We start from the raw sequence: 13,096 nt of genomic DNA, 5'->3' as shown, positions 1-13,096 counted from the left end.
GGTGCAAGTGTATGCAGTGGAGAGCAGATGCTCCGGTATCTTTTCACTGACAGTTTTTTGTAACCGGCACCATTTCTAGACTTAAGACAGTGAACGATGAGTCTGAAAGTGTATGACGAGATTCTTTCCACAGTGAACTCCTTCGACACCGCCTCGCTCCCTCACACTGATTCACACTGCTCAGACTAGAGGCAGTATATGGGAAGCCGGCCACACATTGACAGAATGTGTCTACACAACATCAGCAAGAGGTGCATAAATCTCCAATCAAAGCACCGGGAATGAAACGGAATTTCGAAGCCTTACGCAAACGTAGCTTGACAACTTCCCACCAGACAAACACACACGGTTGTGAAGGATGAGGTAAGAAGAAGATCAGAAAGAAGAAGAGAAAAACACCTCTGTAGACTCTGATATGGAATCGAGACAGCTGGTTTCACTTCAGCACATGTTAGAGGGAAAGAAAAAAAAAAAACAGCCTTTTCAGCACTTTAGCAGACTGGCCAGCGGATGATATCCTCAATTAAATGCCTGCTATGCACAAACACACAGACAAACAAAAAAACTGCAGAGCATGTACTGTAGACGTAGTAGAAGGCTTACACACAACATGGGAAAATCTGCCAACAAGACAAACACACCCTACATACTTTTCGGTGTGTTTTTATTTGTGGATAGCCAGACAGGTGAGCCAGTCGTTGATGGAAGACTTCCACGGCAAGACGCTGGTAAGATTTGCAAAAAATCTTCTTCCTGCTCCTCTGAAATACCACACACACTGAAAAGTGCTCCGTTCCCATGGTACGCTATCCAAGAACATTAAGACGTGGACTATTTTTACTGGCGAGTAATGTCATAAACCAGATCTACAAATGATTATGAAACAAGACATGGCACATGGTCTTATTAAAGGCCGTTCCTGGCTAGGAGCTAAGATAAGCTTGTCTTTACAGCAGTCCAGAAATTGGAAATCCTTGTTCTGTGGGATTACGAGGAGATAATAACTATGAAGCGCATGCCTGTTTAACACATTTGAACCGCAATTTCAGGCTTACTTTCCAAGAGGATTTCTCACAATGGTCGGAGCAGCTAACAGGTGAAGAAAGCCAGATGAGAACATGAACATTTCTCCATCTAACTGTTACTTTTTCCAGGAAATGCTGAGATTTCTTAACTTTTCATGCTCGCACTATTAGCCGCGCTCACCCCTGAAAGCAGATTTGAACAATTTGTGATGCTAAGTGTGTTCTAGCAGCTTTTGTCTTTATGATGAAGTGTGTTAAGTGCTGATGTATGCTTTTCTACTCTTCAACCTGCCTGATCTGCTTGTACTACAGTCATTTCCTACATTTCCTGAAATAGCTTCCTCAGATAGGAGTCCTAGACATGTTGCTTTTGTGCAATGTCAGACGCACTGGAAATGTGATTGTACAGCTGTATCATGAAGACACCTTGTGGTTTTGTTGCATCAGCACGTGTCGAGTCTCCTGTTGGTGGATAAATGGGCGTCTGTCTTTGCCTTTGGTAACATTGGATTTCTGACAGCGTGGCGCAATGTCTATGTCGGTAATGATTTACCACTGAAGACTCGCTTGCCTTGTTATGGGTGAGATATGTCGAGGAGCTGCGAGTACAACTGTGGACTGAGTCTTGAAAACATTTTGGGATTGCTTCATAGAAAAAGGGCTGAGTATTAAACTGCAATACTTTCTTGGTGCCATCCAAAATGTGTCCCTGGCAACATCTATCAAGTGCAGACTAAACGTTGCCTGTTCAGATTCATGGTCTTGTTAACTCTTTCTTTGACTCCTGAATTAAATTTGGCCAATTTTTGACTGTATTTAAAAGAGGCTACAGTCTTTTTGTTTAGACGATATTAAACGGGACGGTTGAGCCCAAAATTAACGGCAAATTGCTGTTTTTTCCACACTGGTTTGTATGAATTATCAAACTGGTAGGCAGGTAAGCAGATTTTGTTAGGACAGCGTTAGGACAACAGCTTTCAAACTAAGTCAAATCAAACATTTCTAACCATGACCATCAGGTGGATCATGTGACCTCTATAGGGGAGCCAAAGCCCCAGAACCCAGTGCTCAATGGCCCCTTATTCTAAATTTGAACCGGTTAACTTTCGGTCACATTCCTGCCCCTTGGTGTGTAAATGATTCATACCAAAGGTTTTGCAATTGTTTTAAGTAGATCTCCTCAGCTGGCAGCCACATCATAGCTGTGGTGACTGTGCTGAATCCTTTGGGGAAACTCTGACTGTCAAAAGTACGTCCACTAAAAGGCTCACTTCAAGCTACATTTCAGAGCAAGACTTCTCCTTCAGAGGGACTTTTCTGGTTACAGAAAAGACCTTACTCTTTACTTTCTGTAGGAGCTGGTTCTGTAACATTGTCAGACACTTGAATATTAATCTGTCTTTATGTGGAAGTAACTCTTGACAGTTGGAGTTGCCCCAAAGAATGACATGTCACAGCTGCCAGCTCAGGCAATCCACTGGACCAATTCCAAAACTTTTGGTAAGTATGAATTATTTACACAGCAGAATACCCCTTTAACCCTCGAGTCTGCGGCAGCTCCCAGTCTTGTGTCTCTCCTCTTTGTCACTGTGTTCTGTCTCATCTGCTCAAACAGTGCAGTCCAACCCTCCCAACTCTGCATCGGGCCAAAACGTCTGTTTAAGCAGAGCGAATGAGACTTTGTCTGGTCTGTTTCTCTCAGCGTGATTACAGCCAGCAACATCTGAAGGCCGTCATCTGTGCAGTCAAACAGTTGTCCAAAGGCCCTTTGGTGGGGCTGTTTCTCCGAGCAGTTACTGCAAATCAGAGAATGTCGGTGCTTCCATCTGCAGTTGCAGCCAAAATGGGAGGTCAAACGCCCCAGGGGGAGTTCTCAGTTTGGCAGCTTCTTGTTAAACATCCCTCAAAAGCCGGATTCCTCTGGTAAATCTAACAGCCCGATGTGTGTTATGAAGGAGCCAGAAGCGGAGGTTGCGAGGATTGGAAGTGAGAAACCTTTGAGGCATTGTCTCTCCCAGAAGAGACAAAAAAAAAAAGTGTCAGGACAACATGCCAAGGTCGACGCTTTGTTTGCTAACAAAGCACATATGGAAACACCTCGGCTGACTTTCGCCAATCTAACTTTTGAGTTGAGGCCAGGAAAAGCGATCTGACTGAGTTTACATACAAGCTGAGGGTAAAGCCTGTATGATGCAAAGGCTCAGCGCAACATGACAGTAGAGATATCAGCTACAGACTGCGTCTCCTGTAATCAGCTGTGTTTATATGGAGCTGTCAAATAATTGCTTGCATTTCTCTTACACCGGGAGGAAATTGCAGAACAGAGGTTTAATGATTAGATGTAATTGCAGAGGGGCTGTTAAGTGGGAAAGAATGCGCTGGTAATGATGATGGTGCTCTGCCGCGGGAAGAAGGAAGCAACCACACAGTCGAGCAGCTGACGATTCACTGAACAGCATCAGTCTCCAGTCGTTTCACATCATCACTCGCTCAGATTTTAACCTCTGTGCACTCACTGCCAGACGTAACATTCAAAGGCAACTCGCACAGAAATACACAACTTCCAGGAAGCAAATGCAGCTCTAAAGGGTCCTGAATTGATAAATGATTAATCAAGCAGAGATTGAGAGATATCCTAACCAATCTTGACACCTGATGAATTATTGAAATTAATTATTTCGCCAATCTGACAAACATTTACTGCTTGCGGCTGATCAAATGTGAAGATCTGCGGGTTGCACTTTCACTTTCACCTTAGATACTGGGAAGAGGTGATGGGCCTTTTCATGCCGTTCTATTTATGGATTCATTGAAAACAGAAGTATAATATGATGGGAATAGTGTTTTGTTGCAATACTACAATAAGTTTATAGATAACATAAGAATACAAGATTTTTGCCTATAATATTTCATATTTGCAAAAGGTTGATCAATACCGATAACATCTACCAAATGTTGAGTATTCTGGTTTACAAAACTAATTTTCCAGTCAAGATTAAAAACTGCCTCCAATTCTAATCTATTTTACCATCATCAGTCTCCCCCCCACTGACTCTCATTAGCTGCATTAGCTGTGAGCCACAAATATCACACCATGTTTGAGCTTTCCATTATCAATGTCACTTAATTTTTTTTGATGAATTACTTTTTTTTATGTACTAATAATTATTTGCGAGTTCTTGGAGCTGAAGATGTCACCTTGGAATTGTTTTTGTATTTCTAAAAATGTTTTTTAAAAAGTCAAAAGGGCTTCAGATTATGATGGATTGAGATTTGAAAAAAAAAACAATAAATCTTCTTCATGCTGGAGAGACTTGTATCAACAAATACTTGGTGTTTTTTTGTATTGTATTCATAAAAATATAATAAATTAATTCTCTGTCGCTCTACTTATCAATTAATCAACACCGCAAATGACAAAATCACTCAATTAGAGCCGAAACGATTATCAAATTAGTTTCTCAACGGAAAGCTACTGTGCAAACTGTGCATTTGATTAATCTACGCAATTGTTACATCGCCTAAGGAGAGCAAGTGGTTTTCTGGTTCAAACCTCGCAAATTGGGATTTATTAGACATTTCATATTATTTTAACTTGACATTTGAAAATGGGCTCTCAGAACCAAGTTACTGTTGTTTTCACACAAGTCTGTAAGTTATAAACCTAGAAATGAATCAAATCATGAGAAAGTTCATAGACAGATCAAACAATAATGGAAATGATCATCAGCTGCAGGCCTGTCGTGAATTTAAGTCATCCGAGACATCCTCTGAATACAAATCTGCCATTTTACAATATCAGACCCATGTATTTAACCTTTAAACAACCAGTGGCCGGAGGCAATAGACCACACAAAGATCAGGCCACACAAACACAGACCTCGCTTTAATCCACTGAACAGAGAGGGAGAGGCTTGTAGAAAAGTTTAAATACCCAACAGTGAGAGAAGAAAATACAGACAAACTCTGCATTTCACGGCCAGGCAACATGGAGGAGAGACCACCAGGAGAGGCAGGAGAGAGACCAGAATACACAGGCAAGGATCAGCAGGAAACACAAGGAGCACGCACACACACAGACACACACGCAGACACACACACGGAGAGCTATACGGCTTCATTTCCTGTTTGGATGAGTGCCATGCTTCCTCGACGGGACGTCAACAAGCCAACACTGCAGCACACAGACACAAAGTCCTTGCATGCGTGTTTGCTCTTATCACAGCACTGCAAACATACACACACACACACACACAAACACACACTCATTCGCACACTAGCTGCAGAGTGCAACGACATGCAACTTTAAATCCGAGGAATGAGGACTGGAATGAGAAATAACCAAAACAATAAAATGCATGCCAGACTGACTGAGATAACAATTACAAAACCAAGTCCACAAACTGCGGGCTGACTCAAGTGATCAGATAAGAATCTTCTGTAACTGTAGTAAGAGCATCTCAGTGAACCTCACAGCTGTGGGAGCAAACTGGGAGTGTGTTCGAGATGTGTGTGTGTGTGTGTGTGTGTGTGTGTGTCAGGTGCTTTCTGCATCCAGCTTGTTGTTGTGCTGTTTCATCGCTGGGTTCAATCGTCACACTCTGCCGGCTCCACATGTGAGTCCAGGTCGTCTACATCACTGTAAAACACAGCTGCACTGGCGAAACAGTGAGTTGTAAAATGTGATTATGTGCAATCATAACTCTATCAGGTCACATGGTCAACTCCTGAACTCAGATTTTCTCGTGATTAATTAATACCAAGTGGTCAATTTGTGATAGAACAGCTGTCCAGTTCCAGTCAAGTAGCGCTGCAACTAATGACCATTTTCATCGCAGATTCATTTTTCTTTTGTCTGGTGTATAAAATATCCCCCCAAAAAATGGTATATGTGCTTACCAAAGCCCAAGAAGGCATCCTCAAATGCCATGTTTTGTCCACAACCAAAAAAAATATTCAATTTACTGACATAGTTGAAGAAACCAGAAAATAGGTTCAATAAACAGTCAGTGAGTTAGTAATTCTTTTTGCACATTTAACAGTTGACAACTAATCAATTAAACAGCTTTATTTACAAATTAATAGGATCAATGTGGCTTTTGCAATTTACTTTTACTGATGCTGCTGTATAGTCTTGACTCCCAATCAAAAGCTTTGCTGACCAGCATTTCCTGCAATTGTTGCCTGCGACTGACTAACAAGTTCCTCCACGACTGACTGACACGCTGCCATGACACAGATGTCGACAAAACTGGTCACTTGTTCTTGTGTATAACGTTCCAGAAACAATTTAAAAGAACTGAGCAGACTGCACTTCACTTTGTCTCAACCACACGCTTAAAAATGATCAAAGCAGTGTCCATTATGACTCAGTGTGTGTGTGTGTGTGTGTGTGTGTCTGTGGAGGTTAACTGTGTGAATGTATCACTGGGTATTCTGAGGTCATCATGCTCAATTTGGCAGTAATGATTCTATCTCTGTTTGAGCTCGTATCTTCTCATGAAGACCAGCGCACTGTAAAGATGTGACCGAATTTATAAAAGGTATCATCTGGTGCAAGAGAAAAATATGCTGAGGGCTGAGGTGAAAAAAGTTGGTGTATAAATAAAAAGCAAAAAATGCGACAAAGGACACGAGCTGCAGCACGAACACAGGCCGTATGCGCATGATCCACACACACACACACACACACACACACACACTATTCTCCCTCTTTATTCAGGGTATCACAGAGAGGTTCTCACTGTGAGGCATTTTCTTTCCGGACAGACAAAGCGCTCCCTGTTCGCAGCCTCTTAGCAGCCACTTCACACGCAGCACAAGGTGGAAGCCCCGCGAGCTACTCTGTTTTCCCCTCCCATCAGCCCTTCCGCCTCAGTACTGTAGAAACGACCCCCGGTCTGTGAATGGCAATCGCAGCGGGAGAGGCGACACACACAAACAACCTGTCAAACCTATCAGCACGCACACACACACAAACATTTGTGCATCTGTGGCTGCACACACAGATTCAAAACACACACGTTTTGCAGTGAAGTCACACACAGCCCGACCCTGACGTCCGCTGAATATCAATGACGGATTCAGGTAGAGGTGCTACAGACCTAATAAACACACAGCACAATGTTTAAAATGATGTTCAATTCTGGCACAGGAGATTCAGATTTTGTCGAGAGTAAAATGGCTTCCAAAACGCAGGTTTTCATAGATGATGAACGGTGTCTATCATCATCCTGATTAGTGTTCTGATAATCTGTCAATAAGAAGTTTAATCTCATAGTTTCAAAACACGAAAAAACCTTGAGCACAAAATAAGGTACACTTCATGAAACCTGTGCTTATTTGTTGCAAATTTCTAGATAAGCAGTCAGAGCTGCTGCACTGGACAATATGAGAAAACTGATGCGGTTTTTGAGAATTAAAGCAGGAAATAACCTAAACAAATCATAAACCTGAATATGAGCGTTATATTGCCTCCTTTAATATAAGATTTAGAGGCTTTGCAAGATATGTTAAAAGATGCACACTGGTCTTATGACTTACAACTTAACTGAAGTGTTACTGTCCAGTATAGTACAATGCAGTTGGTATTCATCTGAGAAGGATGCATCAGTTCCATGCCACAACTGAGAAGACACACCCTGACCAGAGCGAACCCCTTGTAACTGTGGGCAGACCGAGAGGAAACAGCCCTGACGCCAGGCAACGTCTCGCCACACACTGACTGACATGTTAATGTCAGAGAGCCACATTCTCAGGCATCCTTGCTTCATGGTACCGAAAAAGACTCATAGGACGACTGTGGAAAATATGTCGCTGTATAGCCTAATTAATTCTGAGGTGTGTTTATTAATGGTGTCTCGAGAATAAAAGGAGTCGGATCTCTCCTGTCCCAGTATTCACCTGAGGGTCCTTTCCTTGCCTTTCCCCTGTTAAAACAACATACAGTATATCCTGCCAACTGCAGGCTTTCCTCCCCATTACCCATTCAGCAGTATGCAACACTGGCCTCGAGGGCTGCCGCTAATCTCACAACCATGAGCTGCGAGGGCAACATGATAATGATCCACCTCTGAACCGGACCGCGGAGAGCAATAAAACACGCCCACAGCCTGCAGAGCTCGCAGCCCGGCCTCTTTATTATTAAAACAGAGCTACGCCTCATTACGGCCATCACATCAGGACCTCTCCTCTTGCTTATCCAACTAGACAGAGATGAAGATGTTGTGAATGCAAGGATCATTAGGCATTCTGCATTTTCCAGTTAGTTATCAAGGCAAAGCTGTTAAATCATTCACATTTTTCAGCTGACAAGACATGCAAATTGGATAATGATGAGAGAGACCAAAGAAGGATTAGTGTGTTATTTTTGCAGCTACGATGTCGAAGGGAAAATTAGTTTGTTGTTGGAAGTTCTGCTGCGGATTAACTTCAGTTGACTTGAAACAAAAAGATCACGTGATCTGGCAAATCCATCAATGCCGGACTTTAAGCTTTGCACTTGTGGCTGAACTGATTGACATCTTTTGAGGACATAGTGGCAGCTACGGGTGTGGTTTCAAGTCCTGATACACCAAACTGAAGCAAAAGAACTAGCTGCGTCCTCACGACACCTGTGTCTCGGCCAAAAAGCTGCACTTGAACACACTATGAATATGAAATAGCTGGTACATATAATAATATATCTCTCTGCGGCGTTTCACGCTCTGATCTGCCTACCTAGAGTCATTATTTCTACATCCTCAATCGACCAAAATACTGCTGACACGGGCCGTCCAGTGCCAGTGATGCAGGACACACTGCATCGAATAGAGACACAGATAACGGCCTTGATAATGTCTGACCTCCGCCAGGTGTGTCAGCTTCTTTAGGTGCGACAACGAGCGAGAGAAGCCAGAGAACGGCTTCCTTTGATGGAAAAGATGTTATCTTGCTTCGGTAAGACTTTAATTTACCGACTGGTTCCGACAGATAGTTCTGTGTGCACAAGCCACGTGGGGCATCAGCTAGCAAAAAGAAGAAACCCGTCAGAAAGAATGGGGAAAATCTTGCCCGGCAATCAGCTGACCCACTGGGACACCACTCACCGTGACTACACAAAGTACACAAGCATGGGAAGCATAAATATAGCACGAGAAGGATGGAATTTCCCATGCACAAGACAAAAGACAGTGATGAGCATTTACAGCGGAGACAGAAGTCAGACAGTGTAAGACAAGCCAGGAGTTAAATGTATGGGGATGGCTTTGTTCGCTCGCCTGAAGTATCGTCTCTGAATGTCTTTCATATGCTTCCCTGACGTGGCCCAGGGGGTTGTCATAGAGACGGAGGCCGGCAGCGTGACCTTGGTGTTAGACGAACGCTGTTTGTCAGGATATTGACTCGAAAACCTGTGTGCAAATATGCCTTTTTTGGGTCTCTCTCTCGCCTTTCTTTGCTTGTCATCATCCATCTTCCATTTCCGCCTGCCTTTTCTCTGATTTGCCGGATCTTTGTCAGTCTCTCTCTCTCTCATGCTCTCTCTCTCGCTCTCTCTCAGGCCCTCAGGTCTCACAAGTCCTCTTTCCCTCCATTAGACTGAAAATCTGACCTTCAGAGCATCCTGAAAGAATTTCTGGCACTCTTGGCAAAGCTCCGTCAGAGGAAAAACACAGATAGCGGACACGAGAAAGACACAACCCAAAAGGAACCACTCCTTCCTCCTACTGCTCCAAAAGAATATTTCCTGATTCAACTACGATTGGGCTGTAATTGTTCCAGGTTAGGTAAATGCCCACCAGATCTAATCTGTGTGATGCCACATGCCTGGTGCTCTTTGTTTGATTTGTCTGAGCTCTTAATGCCTTCATTGGATGAGCGGCTGGATTTACCTGCACATGGCAGCGTGCTATCAAAAGGAAACTGTTAGGTAAGGAAAAACTCAACTGTATGTAAACTCAAATGTATGAAATTCTTTATCACAGCATACGTTTATATTGTGATAACAATCATGATACAATAAAAACCTAATATTTCTATAGAACAGTCTGGCTCTTTAATTCAGAACTTGTCTCACAATGACCTCATGCAACCAGGTATTTGGAGAGTCAGCTGCCTGTGTATAAAGGGTGTGGCAAAATCTCTGACGATCATTTTGCCCTCCGTTAGTGAGCCGTTTTCAGCTTCAACACTTGAAGATGAGAGAGCTCCATGCACACAGTTCTTGCAAAAAATGTTATTGTCGATTTTTACCTTCACCAGGTTAAACTGGACAGAAATGTTTTATCTCCAAATTAAGGGTCAGTGTGTCTGCTAGTGGTCAAATTCATTCCTATTGCTAACATGTGTGGCATTTGCAGGTCAAAGGAGAAACTAAAATAGACAAGTTTGAAAAGATAAAGACAAAATACTTGACATTACTACTGGTATGTCCCCAAGTGTGTTAGGGCTGCTGAGCCATTAGACTTGCAAACTAATAGATGCAGACTTTACGAGATTGACTGTGTTTCCCAATGTTAACAGAAAGACAAACAGACCGCTAGTCATTATCTAAACACACAGCCAGTCAGACACTTGGACAAGGCTGACAAACTAATGAAAAAGGAACCGTGGACAAGACAGAGAGCTCGTTCTGTGTTTGAAAATAACAGCGTCAGTGTGAAAGTGAGACGAGAAGTGGGACATGTGGGGTACCATTCGTCACAGCTGTACGGTTTGTGGTTTCTATGTGTGCATGTATCTGTGTATTTCTGACCTGGGAGATGTGGTTGATGGAGGACTCCATGCGCCGCAGCTGCGAGGCCTGGATGTCCAGCAGCTGGAGTACATTGTTGGCTAAGGCATTGATCTGGTAGGCCACGCTGGCCAGGGACTGGGTGGTATAGGCTTTGGTCTCCTCCAGAGCTTTCCTCTTGTCCTGGGCCTGAGCACGAAAAGGGATTAAAGGGAGGAGGAGAGAAAAAAAAAGATGGAAGAGGAACCCAGTTACTGTTAATATCACACAACATTGGCATCCATCTTCGAGCCCCATATTCAGGTCAGGTTTTGTGGTGGATTCGGGCCAATAGAGCAGCCTAGACCCCCCCCTCCCCCTCCCCTTCATTCCCCAGATACCATACTCTCTCTGGAGGGATTTTGGATGATGTAACTGATCCCACAGCAGCCATATTGGAAGCTGTGAGAACCGAGTGTAAAGAGCAAACAGCACTTTTTAACCCAACCACACTGAGAGAAGATAATTTTGATTTGTGAAGCCGTCCAGAAGCCTAGAAAATGTTCAGCATTTTGTAAATGTATTTGGCCTTCATAATATATATCCACGTCTGAATGTTTATGTTTGTCGCTAGGACATTAAACTGCTCATGTTTGCAGCATTTAACCATGTTTGCTTGGTCACAAATTGCAAAAGCTAACAGCACAAGCAACAAAAAAAATCTTTTACAGTTGTCAATGAGACAGTGAGTCTCATTAGCATTAGGCTGCTGGCTGGTTGTTGGGCAAACTAGCAGGTGAAGGAGTTGACACAAGGTTTACCTCACAATGCTATGAAGCAAACTAAGGACACAGCTCCACTATTCTGCCTGGTTTTAACATTCATTAATTACTGTGTAAAAGTCATGAAACTCCACGGTGGCCCCACTCTCACCTGCTGGGAAAACATTCATCAGCATTAAAAAAAAACAGGCTAGGTAGGATTTTTTTTTTCTCTGCATAGAAAAACACTTTGACACAACAGCACACTGACAGCTTCAGTGGTGCAAAAAGTGGCTAAACCAGACAAACTGCGGTAATGACACATTCACATCAAAAACAGGCCGAGGCGGAGAGTCGAGCTCCAAACTGAGCCATCACGTTTGATCTCTGTGGGATCTTCCCAACAGCGCTCACTCATAAAGTTGAGTCCAAAGAGCACCGCCTGGAGGGGCAACACTGTGCTGTGATAACAGGCTTGCCTTAGCAGGGGGTAGGTGATCGAGGCAGTGGTGAAGGAGATAATTATTGGTAGTTGTGGTTAGGGGCAAAACTGAAAAAAAAGGGAACATTTGGTCAACAGAGGATGGCCGGACGTACTGGAAACGACCATGTCACTCTCATTACAGATTTCCCGCGGCAGCGCTCAACTAATCCAGGAGCAATCCGTACGGCTAAAAGCTCCCGACCTGGAGAGCTGCCTCGCCGGTTAGCGTCGGCCCGGGTGAGGAGGTGACAGCGTTAGTGCCGTTTCTTTTTAGCGGGGATCAGAGCAGCAGATGTGCTGTGAGATAACAGCCAGGGGAAGGAGGAGAGATTCCTCCTGAGGGCTCGGAGCAAAAGGCCATCTGTTGAAAGCATGCAAGTCATTCATGTGCACACACAGACACCTACTACTACTGACGCTGCGATATACAGCACGGTGGACAGAGCAGCAGCTGCAGGGAGACTTACCAAACAACAGAAACACACAAACAAAAAAGAGTGTTATATTCATGACAGCAGTTTCTAAATTGCAAGATGGGCTTTTGCAGTATGGGGACGAGAGATTTCAAACAGATTAATGAACAACATATGCTTGCCTGTACAGAACTGCTGGCCTACATATCAAGCTGCAAGAGGTGGTTGTTGTCAGCACGAGAATTTCATTTCTACTGCAGAGTCCCAGAAAAAAAGAAACAAAAAGTTCAAAAAAATGATAGTTATTCGCTTTGATTTGCAAAGCAAATAATAACTGTAATATCGAGAAACTGGGGCATTCCCACCATTTTACATAAGAAGTTAAGTTTAATTATCATGAGCACTTTGCAGCTTACTGTTACACAGGGTCTACTCAAAGACACTGCACTCAAGAAATGTAGGAGCCAAGATTTTTTATTCTTGACGCATGCAAGGGAGCAATATGTCGGGGCATATTGGCCTCTGCTGCTTTAACTTTAATCACTCCAGTTCTTCAAAGGTCGTGAAAATGCAATCCTGAATTTCCAGTGCACCACTTTAACTCAGCATTGACAAACAGCACCATTGATGCTGCAGCTACCAGACACAAATGCTCAACTGTGATATGTAAAGCAACAGCTTTTTTGCTGTGATTTGCAATGCAAATAACAAATGCAATATTG

General features: G+C 43.3%; 1 protein-coding gene across 6 annotated transcripts in view; it reads right to left on the bottom strand.

Annotated features, from left to right (window-relative positions):
- Positions 1–13,096, bottom strand: part of abi1a (abl-interactor 1a) — a 53,469-nt gene that overhangs the window by 29,375 nt on the left and 10,998 nt on the right. For all 6 annotated transcript variants that reach the window (XM_037079203.1, XM_037079204.1, XM_037079205.1 and 3 more), the window contains exon 2: positions 10,759–10,926. In XM_037079203.1, the coding sequence (XP_036935098.1) occupies positions 10,759–10,926 (168 nt within the window). The remainder of the gene's footprint in view (positions 1–10,758; positions 10,927–13,096) is intronic.

This window comes from Acanthopagrus latus, chromosome 19, assembly GCF_904848185.1.
Source record: "Acanthopagrus latus isolate v.2019 chromosome 19, fAcaLat1.1, whole genome shotgun sequence".
Taxonomy (NCBI): Eukaryota; Metazoa; Chordata; class Actinopteri; order Spariformes; family Sparidae; genus Acanthopagrus; species Acanthopagrus latus.
Note: the sequence above shows the minus strand (reverse complement) of the source record. Positions and strands in the feature narration are given on the sequence as shown.